Consider the following 19,204-nt stretch of genomic DNA (forward strand, 5'->3'; position numbering starts at 1 on the left):
ACAAAAATGTCCCCATTGAAACCAAACTGCTATTTTTAATCGCAGTGCTGTTTAACTGTAAAATTATGCAATTTTTGTTAATAGGCTTTCATTCTGTTGGCAAGGCTTCAAAATGTATTTTTTTTTTACCATATGGTGCCATTTTTCAGGTTTGGTCTATAAAGGGTCTATAAAGCAAATACTTGCTTTATTCCTGTTTTCTGCTGCTGCATATTATAGAGCCAATTGGATAAATAATGCAGCAATAATTGTGTAGGTGTGTTGGTATGGATGTCAGTGTTACGGGGCTGACGAGACGTGAGACGTGCGGATCCATGTGCAAAGCTTTATTAAGAAACATGGTCAGAAACAGGCAGGGTCAGACATCGGCAAACAGGTATGGCAAGGGCAAGACAGAGCAATCCGTGGAGCAAGCGTGGGTCAACGATGAGCGAACAGTATCCAAAGGGGCAAGGCAGAGAGAGAATCCAGAGACGAGAGCAATAATCCAAACGGGGAGCGACCAGAGTCCAAACGGCAAGGCAAAGGGGTAAATCCAGGAAACAAAGGCAGGGTCAGACACGGCAAGATAAACAAGGCAAGACAAGACTAAGATAATGGCTCTGTAGAGTTGCTATCGCTATGCAAGTGATATACGCTAACAATACTCGGCCCTGAGCAAGAGCAAGTCCCAGGCTTATATGGTGTGTGGTGGTGATTGGAAAATGGTGATCAGGTGTGTGTGATGTGTGAATGGTGACAGCTGTGATCTGTGCAATGGATTGTGGGAAATGGAGTCCAATGTGCTGTGAGTGTAAAAGTTACTGTGGTGAACGGGTGACCTCTAGTGGTGGTTGACAGGGAGAGCATGGACCAGATTCGTGACATAGCCCCCCCCCAAGGAGCGGCTTCCAGACGCTCTTATATAGTCCAGGAGGGCGGTGGAGCGGAGGCGGAACAGGGGGAGGGACGGAGGGCCAGGTCCATGAGGAAGTGGGAAGACCAGGGACTGAGGCAGAACCGGCAGAGCAGGACACCCCGGCGGAACCGGAGACCAGGACAGAGCAAGAGCCCACCAGGGCGGAGCAGACGGACCAGGAGCCCACCAGGGCGGAGTAGATGACCACCAGACCGGAGTAGAAGACCACCACGGCGGAGCAGATGACCACCAGACCCGAGCAGAAGACCCCCACGGCGGAGCAGACGACCACCAGACCCGAGCAGAAGACCACCATGGCGGGGCAGACGACCACCAGACCCGAGCAGAAGACCACCATGGCAGGGCAGAGGACCACCACAGGGAGGCAGACAGGGCAGGAACCCGTGACGGAGACTGGGATCTGGGCAGAATAAGGACAGACAACACCGAGAGAGCAGGGACAGACAACACTGAGAGAGTCCTTGTTGCAGGGCAGGACGGGACCAGATTCCACCTGGGCGGAGCAGGAGACCCCCAGAGCCAGACAGCTGACCACCACGGCAGAGTAGACGGAGCCGGAGCCCACCAGTGTGGCGTAGACTGGGCATAGTATCTCCACGTTAAAGCGGACTGGTCAGGAAGCCATGGCAGGATCAGGGATCTGGGGAGAACAGAGACAGACACCACAGGGAGAACAGAGACAGACAATACAGGGAGAGCATTCATGATCTCAGGGGGCGTGGCAGGGCAGGACGAGGATTCATAGACTGCGTTTATAGCCGTGACAGGACAAGGCGTGAGCTCACAGACGGCATCTTTAGCCGTGACAGGACAGGGCGAGAGCTCACAGACGGCCTCTTTAGCCGTGACAGGACAGGGCGAGAGCTCACAGACGGCCTCTTTAGCCGTGACAGGACAGGGCGAGAGCTCACAGACGGCCTCTTTAGCCGTGACAGGACAGGGCGAGAGCTCACAGACGGCGAGTTCAGGGGCGGCCTTCATGACCGTGACAGGGCAGACAGTGAGTTCAGAAACGGTCTCCATGGCCGTGACGGGGCAGACAGTGAGTTCAGGAACGGCCTCCATGGCCGTGACGGGGCAGACAGTGAGTTCAGGAACGGCCTCCATGGCCGTGACAGGGCAGACCGTAAGTTCAGGAACGGCCTCCATGGCCATGACAGGGCAGACCATGAGGTCAGGAACGGCCTCCGTGGCCGTGACAAGGCAGACCGTGAGTTCAGGAACAGCCTCCGTGGCCGTGACAAGGTAGACAGTGACGTCAGGAACGGCCTCCATGGCCGTGACAGGGCAGACCATGAGGTCAGGAACGGCCTCCGTGGCCGTGACAGGGCAGACAGCGAGTTCAGGGACGGGTGCCACCACTTCGGGAGGTTCTGCAGCGGAAGCCGCCACCTCTGGAGGCACTGGAGCAGACTCGTGGACAGGAGAGGCCTCAGGAGCACAGTGTGCAGCCCACACACTCAAAATGGCAACCGCCATAACGGGAAGCACTGAGGTCAGGGGAACAGTCTCTGTAATAGCCAAGGTTGAGGCCCTGGGAATGCCAGCTACTCGCACCGACATCAGTGGTGGGTCCATCACACTGGATATCAGAACTCGAAGGACCGACCTTGAATCCTTGGGTGTGACAGACTCTGGCTGGAGCACTGTGACGTGGTGTGACTCTGGCTTGACAGCGGAGACGTGGTGTGACTCTGGCTTGACAGCGACGACGTGAGCAGACTCTGGCTTGGCAGCGACGACGTGAGCAGACTCTGGCTTGGCAGCGACGACGTGAGCAGACTCTGGCTTGGCAGCGACGACGTGAGCAGACTCTGGCTTGGCAGCGACGACGTGAGCAGACTCTGGCTTGGCAGCGACGACGTGAGCAGACTCTGGCTTGGCAGCGACGACGTGAGCAGACTCTGGCTTGGCAGCGACGACGTGAGCAGACTCTGGCTTGGCAGCGACGACGTGAGCAGACTCTGGCTTGGCAGCGACGACGTGAAGGGGTGTTGTTGTTGCCGCCATTTTGTGAGTGAGTGCGGTGTTGCATTCCTCCGCAACACCCACAGTGAACGGAGAGCCCACACACAGCAAGGCATAGTCCATAAATTGACTGAGAGATGAACGGGGACCCTCGCGGATTAACTGAGTCTTGAGCGGCTGATTAATGCCCTCACAAAAAAAGTCTATTAGTGCATAGTCCGGCAGATCAGAAAAATAGGCGAGATCTAAGTACTCCTGTATGTATTCCTCGAGCGGTCTCAAACCCTGCTCGAGGGTTAACAACAGTCGTGCAGTGTCCATACCTGGCCAATGTCCTCTGGAAAAGCCGCTGGATCCTTGTGGGGCCGAGTATTCTGTTACGGGGCTGACGAGACGTGAGACGTGCGGATCCATGTGCAAAGCTTTATTAAGAAACATGGTCAGAAACAGGCAGGGTCAGACATCGGCAAACAGGTATGGCAAGGGCAAGACAGAGCAATCCGTGGAGCAAGCGTGGGTCAACGATGAGCGAACAGTATCCAAAGGGGCAAGGCAGAGAGAGAATCCAGAGACGAGAGCAATAATCCAAACGGGGAGCGACCAGAGTCCAAACGGCAAGGCAAAGGGGTAAATCCAGGAAACAAAGGCAGGGTCAGACACGGCAAGATAAACAAGGCAAGACAAGACTAAGATAATGGCTCTGTAGAGTTGCTATCGCTATGCAAGTGATATACGCTAACAATACTCGGCCCTGAGCAAGAGCAAGTCCCAGGCTTATATGGTGTGTGGTGGTGATTGGAAAATGGTGATCAGGTGTGTGTGATGTGTGAATGGTGACAGCTGTGATCTGTGCAATGGATTGTGGGAAATGGAGTCCAATGTGCTGTGAGTGTAAAAGTTACTGTGGTGAACGGGTGACCTCTAGTGGTGGTTGACAGGGAGAGCATGGACCAGATTCGTGACAGTCAGAGTGTGGTCTGTATGTGTGTCATAAAAGAAAATGTGTATGTGTGTGTTCTTGTAAAAATTGAGAGTGAGAAACTCTACTGCAAATCACAAATCCAAGCACTGTGTGCACCAGCAGAGTTTTTCTGGCATCTAATGGGGAAAATTTGGTACTGCGCCCAAACTAAATTTTACTGAAAGCTCATTTTTTGAGATATCAACCTCAAATTTGGAACACAACTTGTTTAGATTTATGGCTTTGATTGTCTAGTAGGTTTAGAGTTCAACATGTTTAATATATAAAATATTCATAAAATAAAATATAAAATATTGTTCATAAATCATTTTCATAAACTTAAACTTCTATAACTTTTTTTTGGTTTCATTTTATATTTTTTTTTACTTCAACAATAATCTGCCATGGGTCTTCTTTACAATGAGACTTAAGTCTCTGCTCCCAAGCTTCCAATTTTTATGACCATTTTTACCGTTTTGACCGTTTTGACATGGACATTTTTGTCCACTATGGACCTAAGTGTAACTTTTTTTATTGATGCAGAAGGGTTAACTGTTCCAAAGTCAACATTTTGCCATACCCGCACCTAAGCTTTGAAACATTTCACCAATCCATATTAGAACTGCATCAACATTATGTATTTTTAAATCGAAGTTAAAAATTATTCTCTTCACAATAGCCTATACTTTCACAGACTTTTTCATTAACTGTTCCCATCTGGTGGAATGACCTGCCCAATTCAATCCGTGTAGCCGAATCCTTACCCATCTTCAAGAAACGGCTAAAAACTCATCTGTTCCATCTTTACTTGACCCTCTAACTCTAGCACTCTCTATTCTAATTTTATTGTATCTGTCTTTTTATAAAAATATATATATATATAAATAAAAAAAAAAATAAAAAAAAATAAAAATGAACAATAATAATATTTATCTATACTGCGTTAGGCTAACTGAGACTTGTAATAGCACTTGCACGTTGTCGCTCTTTTGTTGATTTCGATTGCTTCTTATGTCCTCATTTGTAAGTCGCTTTGGATAAAAGCGTCTGCTAAATGACTAAATACATAAAATAAATAAAACTTTTTTTTTTTTTTTTCTTTACACTACTTAATTTTGTGCATTTTAATAGTATTCATGTTCCAATGACAAAAGAAAAATCAAAAGAAGAATAATATAGGTTATTTAAAGTTGAATATTTAAGCCGTATTCATAACTATATATATATATATATATATATATATATAGTTATGAATACGGACATTCGTCTATTATATATATATATATATATATATATATATATATATATATATATATATATATATATATATATATATATATATATATATATATATAATAGACGAATGTCTGTAATAGTAGTTTTCTTTTTATTCCAATCTTTTATTCTATTTTATTTTATTATATATATATATATATATATATATATAGTAAAAAAAAAAAAAAAAAAGATTATTGGAATAAAAGGAAAATACTATTACACATTCTTATAGTTTCTGAAATTAGAAAATTTAAAATTGTTTCTACATAATTTTTTTATTAATATTTGTTTCTTCTGTATCATTTATGCAAAGACAAAAATTAATGCAAAAATTATGATTTTTTTTTTTTAACCATGGTTAATTTACTGCATCAACTTCAAAGTGATTTGAAATACTTCTGTAAAGCAACTTTTCTCAATCTACAATTTGGTGACCCAACACAGTACTAAAGTGAATAATCATTTTAAAATAAACATGTTTGAGCTTTTGTTAATGATTTTTGAGCATGAGGGAATGTCTCACAACCTGCCCATGTTGCGTCTGTGTAATTTGACTTCTACCGAATGTCATAAATGTCCTGCAAAATACCATACATGGGTGTGTTTCCCAAAAGCATCATTAGCTGGCTATGGTTGCAAGTTCCATTGAACTCCATTGGTAATCTTGTGATCATAGATGCTTTTGGGAAACACACTCTAGGTTGATTGAATTTGCAGCCTTTGATATCAACAAAGATCACCATTGCACTCTCCTGACTTTGCATACTGTTTGCATTTAGCTATGTTCTTTGCTGTGCTGTAAACCCTTAATCCATGCGCTGGTGAAAACACACACACACACACACAGAGAGCGAGAGAGAGAGAGAGCGAGATCGAGCAATTTTATTGTTTACATGAACATTTTATTATACATATTTTTCTTCAAATAAAAATATACATGTGATTTTAAAACTTACAGGCAACTACAGGTTTGAGGCAACAGTTTCAAAATAAATTAAGATTAATTTTAATTTTAAATTAAATTTAAAAATAATTATCTCTGATCAGTTCAGCCACGTGGTGGCATCACACTTGCACAATTAAGTTAATAGACCAATTACACTATTTTTTTTTTTATCAGCCCTCTCTGTGCATGAGCCTGATTTTACGTAGCAGTACATTAGAAGAATAAAAAAACACTAATGCTCACGAAAACACACTCAAACACATTCTCTCTCAGACATAAATGATGTATTGCCCTCTTCCCCATATTGTTAGCTCCTGTCGTCATTGTTTCCAGAGTCACAATATTGCACAGTTATAAATATGCTGAATTACATATAATTTAGTGTTGGGTTCATCAAGCGTTCAGTGCTCATCGACCAATTTCAGAAAGTAAATGATGTGTTGGCAGCATCCTTACAACAGGAGGACTGCGAGGATCCCTGAGAGAATTACCAGAGCAGCTGAAAAGACACGGAAAAGGAATAATTAATTCATTTATTAAAGAACTTCAAAGGTTTTATCCTAATCTTTTCCTAATCTCAGGTAACTAACTCTTGAAAAGCACATCACAAAAATTATACTACTTCTATTCGCTAGAAATTCTTGTAAATGCTGTTCTGTCTGTTTGGCAAATGCGTATCATGCACCAACTCATTTGAAATAAGAACATTTAGCAACTAAAGAGTAGAGTTTTGTGTCATTCTTTTTAACACACTAGAGATTTTCTCTCAAAATGCAGATTCTGCCTGGCCTATTGAGTTCTTACCCTGAGATGTGTGATGCAGTGCATTGCTCCCTGCTGCAGGAGTAGGTTTTGTTGTAGTAGTCGTCGTTGCAATAGTAGTGATAGTAGAAACGGTAACAGGGGTAGTATTAGTGTCTGTAGTTGGTGTTACTATGGCAACATCTGAGCTGTTAGTGCTGGTTAGATCAACCGATGCATTTGTAGACATTCGTGTGACTGGCGACCCCAGAGTGCCTTTGGAAATGGAAATAAAGAAAACATTTGAATTTTGCTACCACTTTAAATCGCCTTCAGTACTTTGTCCGTAGTGTCACTTTTACCGTTTGTATAGTTGCCAGTGAAGAAATAGAGGAAAGTATTTGTGTTTGCTGCACGGGTGTTGGTGCTGATGAGACCTGTAGCTACAAAAATGCACTGAATCTTTGTGCTGCGCACAGAGCCACGGAAGCTTCCAGCGTTAAACTATCAAAGAAAACAAGTACAAATGTATTGCTACAAATTAGAGGTCACAGTGAGGGAAGTTTCCCTTCACGTCAAAGCATTCCATAAACCCTCCATCTCTACACAGGGTTTCACTTTTATTGCTTACTGCTGTTAAACAAACATTTGTATTGTTACTGTTCTATTATATAGTTGTCTCATAATGCTTTGTTCTTTAAAGCCATCCCTGTTGCTGTTCATTACCACATACTTTATAGTCAATAATATTATGTGCAAAGCTCTGCAATGAACACACTGCTCTGTAAAAAAGAGTCTTACAGTCTTATCCGGAGTCAGAATGGCATTATTCAGTGTGGCACGGATGAACTTCGCTACACCATTGTCGTTGACACAAGAATAGACAGTGTCATCATCACCCTATGAGAAAGAAAGTTAAATAAGTCTGAGAACCCAAATCTGAGATTTCAAATCACATTCTTAAAGGGAAGTTACACGCTGACATATATTAGAAATAAATTTGATATTTTTCAGACCTCTTTCTTATCTCGAGACAGGCCAACTGCGATGTAACCATTTGCATCCCCGCTGAGCTCAAAAGTGAGATCGTCTGAGTTTCCGTTCACCCCTCTTGTGGAGGCGAAAATGCAGCTACTTGAGCTGGATGGATCACAGTTGGCTGGAGTGGAGAAACATGCCCTGTTCTTCTTGCAGTTGTCTTTGGTGACCTGCAAAGTTATGTTCATATTAGCCTTGAGATGCGATGCTGAAATTCATATAAATCTGTTGAGAATGTGTAATATATGCATAAAATCTCAAGTAAATTCAAGCTTCAAAAAGAAATACTACAGCAATTTGACATCCAACATGATATAATAGCTGTTAACACTTTACTTCACCTTCACCACAAAAAGCAACACAATCATAAATATGAACAAAAAACTGTCTTGCCAGTCTGTCCCCACTTACATTTGTTGTATCATTATTAGCTGTAGATACTCCAGACGAGGTAGATGCAGTGGTGTTCAGGGATGCAGTGGCGTTTAATGCTGCTGTGGCAGTAGATGCAGTGGTGTTTGGGGCTGTAGTAGTGGCATCTGTACTGGGTGTTATTACTGAAACATCTGTGCTGTTAGGGTTGCTTAAGTCCACTGATCCATTTGTGGCCAGTCTAGTGACTGGAGAATCCAGAGAATCTGGAAACGGAGTAAAGGGAGGAGTAAGATTTACTTTTGCAAAAAAAAATAAATAAATAAATAAAAATAATAATGTCACTTGATCAAAGTGTCCCACTCACCATTTGAGACGCTTCCTGATACAAAGAAGATATAAGGGTCTGTGGTTGCAGCACGGGCAGTGTTGCTAAGACCTGCAGCGGTGAAAATGCACTGAATCTTTCTTTCATTAATCAAACCACGGAAACTTCCAGGGGTGAACTGCAGCAAGACAGAAATAATATTACTGAGTATTACACTGCAAAGATGACACATAACCTAAATCTGAGGTGGCATATACAGTTCTGTAAGAAAGTCTATTTTAGTATATTTTACAATATATTTTAATTGATTTTTATGCATTATTGGCTTTCCTGTAGCTCAAATAGTAGAGCATGGCGCTAGCAATGCCAAGGTCATGGGTTCGATTCCCAGGGAAAACAAGAGCTGATAAAAATGTAAAAACTGTAACTTGAATGCAATGTAAGTCGCTTTGGATAAAAGCATCTGCTAAATGCATAAATGTAAATGTATTGCATCTTTACACAGATTTTAGTGGCAACATTTGATACCAGTGTAGACAGTGCTATTCCCTATTTATATGTACTACTATATCGTTTACTGTTAAGAATATCCTTTGCTAATATTGACATAGTATTAATTATAGAGCAGGCTCCTTGAAAAAAGGGTCTTACTGTGCTATCCTGAGTCAGTATTTGATCGTTCAGTGTGGAACGGAAAAACCTCAGTTTACCATTGACTTTGGCGCAAGAATAGACAGTGGCTCCTTGACCCTGTGGATGTGAAAAGTAAATTAGTCATGGAACCATACTTTGGGTTTAAAATTAAAATGCTTAATTATTACATTTAATTAAAACAAAATATGATTTAAAAAACAAAAAACAAAACAACAACTGGACTGGATCACTCACACTCTTGTCTCGAGAGAGGCCAGCTCCGATGTAACCATCTGTCTCGCCACTGAGCTCAAAAGTAAAATTATTTGCATCTCCACTTACTCCTCTTGCAGAGAGGAAATAGCAGGAACCTTGCAAACCTGGATTACATGAAGGTGGAGCGGAGAAACATGCTCTATCCCTCCTGCAATTATCCCTGCCAGTGATGTCCTTCAGTAAACAAAGTCAAATTAAATTGAAAATGTAAGTGCTGGGTAAACAAGATAACTTGCAAAAGTATTTTATTTTTTTTATCATTTAAATGCAACTTTCACTTCAGCAGTGAGGATGGTTATTATTTTCATTTTTAAACAAGGAAAGGGCTTACCAGTGGTAGATTATTGATGTTGCTGTTGGTCAAGGTATTAGAGCCTGACAATGTCGGAGTCAAGTTTGTGGTTATGTTGGGAGGACGCGTCTGGGTCAAGTTTGCAGTCGTGTTGAGGGGGCCCATTTGGGTCACGTTGGCGGTCGTGTTGGAAGGACGCGTCTGTGTCAAGTTTGCAGTCGTGTTGAGGGGGCCCATTTGGGTCACGTTGGCGGTCGTGTTGGAAGGACGCGTCTGTGTCAAGTTTGCAGTCGTGTTGAGGGGGCCCATTTGGGTCACGTTGGCGGTCGTGTTGGAAGGACGCGTCTGTGTCAAGTTTGCAGTCGTGTTGAGGGGGCCCATTTGGGTTACGTTGGCGGTCGTGTTGGAAGGACGCGTCTGTGTCAAGTTTGCAGTCGTGTTGAGGGGGCCCATTTGGGTCACGTTGGCGGTCGTGTTGGAAGGACGCGTCTGTGTCAAGTTTGCAGTCGTGTTGAGGGGGCCCATTTGGGTCACGTTGGCGGTCGTGTTGGAAGGACGCGTCTGGGTCAAGTTTGCAGTTGTGTTGAGGGGGCCCATTTGGGTCACGTTGGCGGTCGTGTTGGAAGGACGCGTCTGGGTCAAGTTCGCAGTCGTGTTGAGGGGCCCCATTTGGGTCACGTTGGTGGTCATGCTGGGTGGGTGCGTCTGGGTCAGGTTCGAGGTCATGCTTGGTGAATGCGTCTGGTTCAGGTTGGTGGTCACATTAGAAGACGTCCAGCTGCCTGTGGAGTTGCTACTGCTCGTTGTATTGTTCCCATTGACTCCAAGCATCATGCATGCTATCCCTAGGACAGCCACATAGATCCAATTGCTCCTCATCAGTGACGTGTATGTGCTTAATGTGCTATGTCTTATGTGTTAATCCTGCAGTTTGTGTTACCTGTAATTAAAAATGAAAATAAAATAATTCGGCTTGTATAATCAACAAAAAAGAAACATATTGGACAATTTAAAATTTATTTAAAAAGCCATTAATGACAGGCAGACTTTATCTGAAAGACATTATCTTTCATTGCCTTTTATCATTCCTTCGATTCAGGGGCGTAACATCTGGGTATGATTGGCACGCCGAGCCGAGGGGGAACTTTTAATTGAAACAAGGGAACGAATATAGAGAACGAATATAGAGCCCTGAAAGGGCCCGGCCCTTGTCCGACAGCTTATCACAATTCTCTGTCAGAGTACGACCCGAACCCGTGTCTTTTTTTTCTCTCTCTCTCTCTTCCGCTTTACACAGCTGCTGTTGCAGCCATTTAAAAAGTTCAGTTTTGTTTTTTAATGGCAAAGTGGTTATATTTCGTTTCGTTTCTTTATTAAGTTAATTTAGAAAAACATGATTGGAACATTCAAGTTAAATTCAAGTTTTTTTTTTTTTTTTAAATACCAAGCGGCCAGCGCCAGACAGTGAGTTGAGCATATGTTCTCAAATAGACATAAAAACTTCATGCATTTCACAATATAAATTTAAAAATGGAAGATAAATGTGTGATACATATCAAATTGTCTGTGCTAAAAGTGGAAGCTGGAGCCTCTTTGAAGGACATGGAGGCGCTGGCCAGATCACTTGCATTTTTTTTCTTAATAAGAGTGGAAAATTAAAATACGCCATAATTTTTCCTCATAAAGGTAAGAGTATACATCATTCGAAACTGCAAATGTTTTTTATTTGTGTGCACTCACAATATCAACAAATTGGTTTACTATTGTAAAATAAAGCAAACAAACTTGTCTTGATCTTGAGCAGGAACACTTCACAAAAACTGAACCGAAACTCAGCAAATACTTTCCTCACTGACATGATAAGTATATTTATAGAATGCTATAAATTACTATTTTACAACGAAATAATTCAAATCAAAAAAATTAAAAACTCTTTCATTAGCCTATATGTAATCCGTAAAGATGCATTTTCTCTAAAGGTGCGTCCAGTGAGGAGATATGGGGAGTCAGGTTCATCAAACAGCAATAAAACGTAGGCTTATAGACGTTTTTGAAACTCTAATTGATTGATTTCATGAGCCATTCGTTTGTATTAAATTGTTCAGATTTTTTTTTTCAATATGCATTCAAATATTTATTCATGTTTATTTCGTGCTGCAAATATTGAAGAGGAAAATATAATTGATTCACATGCAGCCTGAACTGAGGCGAATGTTGTTACATCACTACAAATAAAAGAGCGCAAAACACATTTATTGTTTGTATCTGATCTTAAAATGTACAGACTAATGAGACTTTGTGTTATAATAAAAGAGCACAACACAAAGCTTATTGCGATTATTGGGTGGCTTGCATTCAATGAATGGACTTGAAAACGTTAGATATTATTTCCAAGCGTAATTAAAACCGGGTGTGAATAGTGAAGTAACGTTATTTGCATCAGAAAAATCAACAAGTTAATTGAGTTGGAGCCCATTTCATTTGGTGGGGCCCGTACAATTTTTTTGCATATGGGCCCGGGGCTGACTTGCTATGCCACTGCTTTAATTGCAGACACAAACAAGCATTAGCTTGGATTCTCAATTCATCAACACCTTAGTTTAACAGAGTGTACTAAGTAATATGCTATTGATAAATATTAAGTCACTTTAAAATTTACAATTAAACCTTAAAGATATGACTGTTGCTTAACATCTTTACATTTCTTTATCTCAGCAGTGGCTGTCTGTTTGTAGGAACTAAGACGCTATCTTAGCTGTACTAGTATGCAATCAAAGAAGTTATGCTTAACTGATGTGTATTCAATTCTTAAAATTCACACCACAGTATTACTACGTAAAAGAGTAAAATTATTCAATTTGATGGATCCTCAAAACTAAATATGAGTGTAAAAAAAAGTATTTATTGCGACAAAAAAAATAAAAATAACAATAATAAAAATTATAACTACACCCTTTTATTTTTTATTTTTTTAAATGTATGTTTTAGAAGCCAGTGGCTCTTTAGTCATTCCACTGGCAGTAGCTCTGGAAAAATTGGGTCATTTGCACAGCATAGCACTGTCCAATAACATGAAATATATTTTTTCACAGTAGTCCAAAAAAAAAAAAAAAATTTATAATAAAAAATACATAATTGCCACTCTTTAATATTCATTCAATACAATGCATAATATACAAAAAGGATTATATACAATATAATATACAATAAGAATTAAATTTAAGAAATAAAAAGCACCAGCTTGCACTATACAAACACATAGGAAGAAACAGTGGCTCCAACAAATATTTGGACACTTTATTATATATTAATGCATATTGTAGCACAACTGACAGTTAAAGGTTAAAAAAAAAAACAGCTCATAAAACTGCAGTTAGTTCTGAGATTTTGTTATCTGATGCTATAACATTCAGATATTAGATGACCTCCTACATAATATAAGGAATGTATATCAAAGTATCATGCCATTTCTAATTATATGGATAGACCAGGCACTTGTAAAGAACGTTTAAAGTATTTCTTACCTGGTGTGAGGTGTTCTGGGAGTTCAGGATCAATGATGGGGGTGTCAGAACTTCTCTGGCTTTAATAACTCGCACTCAGGGCGGGACCTGAAGGGTTGGGCAGTTTTTTTACTTCAGACTCCGTCATTTGCACATTCAAACATAAAAGCAAAATCATCATCCATTATTATGGCAGGAGCAGTACTGCAGCTCATATTGATACAATCCTGCTGCGCTTTTCAGCTCAACTACTACAGCTTTTCCAGTGACGCTGTAAAATAACTACTGTGAAGTAATCACTGTTTTTTAGCGTCATCATGTGATGCGCTTCATTGACAAGTTTTCTTTATCTTCATTAAGTGTCTGACAAATACTATTCATTTTCTCACTAAAGGCCCCTCTATAAGAGAATATTTGTTAACTTGAAGCCAATTCGGTATAGATAATATCATTAAATATGAAGATGTTATGACATGTCTGAAATGAAGGTCTAAAAAAATGTTATGTCTACTTTTTAGAGAAAGTTTGGTGAATGTATTTCCCCTTTAATACAAAGATTTCACCAAAATACTATACAAAACCAACATGATACAAGTGAAATGACAAAATATGCTTCAATGTATAAAATAAATCAAATAAATAAATGAAGCCAAAAAAGACTAACTCATTTTCAGATATATATTTTTTTATCTTATACTGTTTGAAGGCAATGCCATACTAATGTATCATGTTTTTATAATAGTAACTGGTATTTTGGGCATAAGTTTTGGCTAGCATGTAGCATATTAAAAGAAAAAAGGTTATTGCAGTAAGTCAGAGTTGAGAGATGCCATCTAATCACTGCCTCCTTCAGCCTTTGTTCAACAGTATGGGAAAACTCTTCTCCAAATATTTACTCAGGGTGAGGTTTAGACATTTACTTTGTTGTTTCCAGTTGTTTGTGATTTAATGCCAGTCCAACATGTCGTCCATCAAAAATGACCTTGAACAACCTAAGAAAAACTAAATAAAGCCAATTATAAAACATACATGAGAAAATGAGTCTTTGCTCTCAAAAATATCAGCGTCTAACTTGGCATTTCCTTTATTTTGTTCTTTCCGGCACTGTTACTCCTATTTTAGGTAACTGTACTCAACCCTGTCTGGTGTGTTATTTATTTTATGTAAGATCTACAGCATAGCTGAAATATATCAACAGAAGTTATTGTTAAGCTGCTTTACCAGTTTCTGCACGGTTACATAGACATAATGGAGCGACAGTGCTGATTCAAGTTTCTCACCCAGACAAAAGACACATATGTGAAATTCTCATGTCTTCAAGCACAAAACACAAACTTACACACATGTGGAAGATCAGGACTGGCGTCCAAAGAATTTGGATTCATTCACAAACACCTTTTGTCATTTATCTTCAGACTGGAAACACAAACAACATTGTAAACCTGTTCTTAAATAGCTTGACGAGAAGTATTTTCTTGACTAGTCTTCTTTCCTGAGTAAATCCCAAAGGAACAGATACGTTTTATTGTATATTATCATAAATCAGTATATTATTTCAGCAACTGAAACAGGCAATTCTGTGGACTTTATCTATGTATTTGATTCAAAGATCCAACAAATGAAGTTTAACGTCAAATAAAACCATCACTGCTCGGGTTAAACAGCAATCCATCACACTGCGGCTGATAGTCAATGCGTTTCACAGACAAGACTACATCAGAGTCAGACAGCAGTCCAGTAAAACATGTTCCAAGAACGTTCTGATAATGTTTCCATTAAGTTATGAAAGCATCATTTCTCAATGTTCTCTGAACATTCAAAATGTCCAATATCTAATTTATTTTTCTTGTAAGGAACATTCCATTTTATCATTTTAGGAACATTGTTTTTGAATGTTCACTGAACGTTTGTAAACAAATAGTAAGCTGCATTGCTCATATCATTGAGAGTACCTTGCCACGACATTAGCAAACGTTCTGAGACAAAGTTAGATGGGAGTAATCAGATACACGTGAGAAGACTTGTGAGAATGGCGTATAATGTAAAAATGTAGGGTAACGAGTTAAGAGTGTTTTCTCCGATTATTTAAATGTGTGTTTCAGGATGTACACGGCTGTGTCTGTAGTCTTTGCCTACAGGAGAGCGAATGAAGCTATTGCACTGATTTAAGAATACAGATGTAAATGAACATGCCATTTTACACAACACTGATTGCATCTCGTTCTGGTAAAACAAGTTATTTTCTGCTCTGAGAGACAAAAGAAGGTGCATCACAGAAAAGAAAAGAGCCACTGAGCAAAGACTTACATTAGCAGCCTGTTCAGCAGCCCATGAAGCTGTTCGGGCCTGTCAGCAAACAATAGCACAAATACTAGGATGAGCATGAAATAAATATCTCTGACATCGCAATGAATTATGTCAATGTCAGTCATCTTCATTTCTTCATCTTTAGACTATAAAGATATTCTCACACGACTGAGAAATGTAAGATATTAGGAACAGCTAAGTCTCAACTGTAAGGAAAAAATCCATAAAAATGGGAAAGGTACAGGTTATTTTCTGACAGGTCATTATCCCTTAAGTGTTTTAACCGAAATAAATGCAAAGCATAATTCCGAATACGGCTAAAATACTGGTGAAAAATGAATACTGCAAAATCTTTCATAAATTGAGTGTCTTGTTAATTTGCAAAATGTGTCACTTGAAGATGTTTTATTTCTCTCCGAACAAGCCCTGTTATTATAATTTTACTTCATAGTAAATTTGTTTAAACAATATTTTTTCTACCATTATTAGAAAACAGCACAAAAACGGTCAAAGAAAATGTGTTGGCGATGTAAGCCTCATCTGTCTCTCCTGATGGATGTTTTATGAAGGATCAGAGAGCGTTGCATATCCTGATTATGTAAGTGAGGGAATCTTTACAAAAAGAGATAAAGGCTGTTTTGGGGTTATGATGCTTCTGGAGTTCATCTTTCATCAAATCCAGACATTTCTCTTCTGACTGACATGAGTGTGACTTCAGAACATTTTTTTTTTCAAACGTCATGTGTGGCTTTATATTGAAAACAACTTAAAAGGTGAAAGATTGCAATCAATCTCAACTGTCAGATGCTTTGGCTCAACTTTGCTTATAAAACCCATATCAGATCCATCCACATGAAATCAGAAAGTATTAATATTACAGACTGGGAGTAACCTGATAGCGGCAGGTAAATGAGCAACAGTGAACAGACTGAGTCATGTAAACCTTACAAAGCTTTAATATACGCCTAATACAACTGTCTTCCTACACACACACCTCTGTGAAATATTCATATACCACTATATGTTCTGTGCCAAAAAGAAAGAAAAGAAAGGTGGTGACGTGATGAGAAAAACACCATGAGTCAAAACTCGTCACAAGCAGCATTTTCATATATTATGTAAAAACAAATACACTAAATATAAAATGACACGACACTAAATAATGCAAACACTGCTTAATTGATTTATTGTTTAACAATGACTGAATTCCAGCTGCCTCCGTCACTCATCTCAGTTTAAGGTCACACGCGTCATTCTGGAAACTATAGGGATGTTTTTCACTGGCTGGATTCAGCTCTTTCTCAGGCCCCATTCACTTCATGCATGATTCGTTTCCTGGGCCAAGCAAATGCCTCAGCACTGATGGAACACAGTGATTGTAAAGCTTGGATTAACACGACGAAACCTGGAGACACTTCCTACCTCTTCACCTGCACCTGTAAAGTCTCTCCACACCTGCAGACATCCGCACTGACTCACCTGTTTGAAAAGAACACTCATCACATAATAGAACAAAATAATTGCTTTAACGCTTAATATAAAAAGATAGCTTCAGTTGTATCTGCAATGCAATTTAATTGTTTCATAATGTATCTACTTTGTTAAATCATTTTTAGTGTACATTAAATATACAGCTTTTACTGAACACTTTCATTAAGTACTGTAATATACAAAAAGCATTTGAAAATCTAAGAGCAGAAAAAAAGTGTAAATCTTTACTTAAAACCTTTATATAGTCTTTCATTATAGTGTTAGATTATTCACATGTAGTCCGTTAATACGGAAGCGTATTGCATTCACTTGAGGAAAAAAAAATCTACTCTGTTTTTCTGAATTAATGACTTAATTATCTCAGAATTACGAGATAATTAAGTCATTAATTCAGAAAAACAGAGAAAAAACTTTTTTCATGAAAAATTATCTCGTAATTCTGAGATAATTAAGTCATTAATTCAGAAAAACAGAGCAAAAACTTTTTTTTTCATTAAAAATTATCTCGTAATTCTGAGATAATTAACTTGTTAATTCAGAAAAACAGAGCAAAAACTTTTTTTTTTCATAAAAAATTATCTCGTAATTCTGAGATAATTAACTTGTTAATTCAGAAAAACAGAGCAAAAACTTTTTTTTTTCATTAAAAATTATCTCGTAATTCTGAGATAATTAACTCGTTAATTCAGAAAAACAGAGAAAAAACATTTTTTTAATGAAAAATTATCTCGTAATTCTGAGATAATTAAGTCGTTAATTCAGAAAAACAGAGCAAAAACTTTTTTTAATGAAAAATTATCTCGTAATTCTGAGATAATTAACTCGTTAATTCAGAAAAACAGAGCAAAAACTCTTTTTTAATGAAAAATTATCTCGTAATTCTGAGATAATTAAGTCGTTAATTCAGAAAAACAGAGCAAAAACTTTTTTTAATGAAAAATGATCTCGTAATTCTGAGATAACTCGTTAATTCAGAAAAACAGAGTAGATTTTTTTCCTCAAGTGAATGCAATACGCTTCTGTACGTTAACGATTCCACATACAAGACAAAATTATAGTTAGTAACGCAATCCATTAAAATTACGCAGAATATCATCAGGCTACTTTTTATTACGTATAGATTACTTGTGTCCTAACTCGTTTATCACATTGATTTAAATTGGTTAATACTGTACCATATTTATATATAAATACAAAGAGATTGGTAATAGATTCCATTCGTTGTAATTAATAACAAAGTAAATGAAACATGACTTCAAGGTTTCTTAAACTGCGGTTGGTGTTTGAGTTTAATGAAGGTTTGTGAGTTTAATTAATTATAATCATAAAAAAAAGTCAAATGAAAATAAATAATTTTAAAATACCCACCACCAAAGAAAACGCTTAAATAAGATGAAATATTTAATTTGTTTACCTACTTGCCGTGTGACCGTTAACCAATGAACATGCAGATGTCCTATATTCAAGTAAGAATATTTGCTGAAAAAAGTGTGCATTTTAATGTGTTTGAAGATATACATTTGTGAATAATATGCAATCATATGATCGATAAAATCCAAATTACACATAATCAGTTACTGAAAAGTATGTTTAATGCATGGTCTTATAATGCATTGTATGACCTCATGAATAAATCTGTGATAATACATTATAATGCAAATCCACATCCAATTTCAGATGTAACAAGGAATCTGAACATTTTTTAATTTTTATTGTGAAGAATTTATGGGAAGATGTACAGTAATGCATAATATTCTACATTATGAATATATTAATAATGCATTATACATAAAGGCTTCAGGTTATGTGTTACCAAATACTGCACATGAAAAGGTAATGACTATAAATGTCAACTGGGGAAGAAAACGAAAAAAGCTTCTTTGCTTAAAACTTCTTATTACATAAAAGATCAGGCTTTTTCTAGGCAGTGCTGAACATGTGATCGCTCAAACTTGCTCATGACTGAAGAAACTTCTAGTTACTATTGCACCTGGTTTCTGGGTTTATCTGCACTTATGAGTATTTTAAAAAAATGTGACGGTCTACAACTCAACTTCAGTGACTCGTCTCTAATTTGGGTCAGAAAAATTCCTGAACATGTCTGACAAAAGTGCATTTTTTGCATTCAAAAGCCTTGGCCTAATTCATTTA

The 19,204-nt window shown here is 38.7% G+C and overlaps 1 protein-coding gene across 1 annotated transcript; it reads right to left on the reverse strand.

Moving 5' to 3' along the window:
• Window positions 1-5,988: 5,988 nt before the first annotated feature.
• On the reverse strand, window positions 5,989-13,310 carry LOC306882704 (uncharacterized protein). Its single transcript, XM_079437538.1, has 11 exons — window positions 13,277-13,310; window positions 9,792-10,692; window positions 9,440-9,634; window positions 9,203-9,301; window positions 8,591-8,729; window positions 8,263-8,489; window positions 7,830-8,021; window positions 7,615-7,713; window positions 7,176-7,317; window positions 6,877-7,089; window positions 5,989-6,571 (listed from the first exon to the last, which is right to left on the reverse strand). The coding sequence occupies exons 2-11, from the start codon at window positions 10,629-10,631 to the stop codon at window positions 6,525-6,527; spliced, it is 2,193 nt and encodes a 730-aa protein (XP_079293664.1). The 5' UTR covers window positions 10,632-10,692; window positions 13,277-13,310; the 3' UTR covers window positions 5,989-6,524.
• Between the last annotated feature and the right edge of the window lie 5,894 nt (window positions 13,311-19,204).

The sequence above is a fragment of the Barbus barbus genome, assembly GCF_936440315.1.
Source record: "Barbus barbus genome assembly, chromosome: 2".
Lineage (NCBI taxonomy): Eukaryota > Metazoa > Chordata > Actinopteri > Cypriniformes > Cyprinidae > Barbus > Barbus barbus.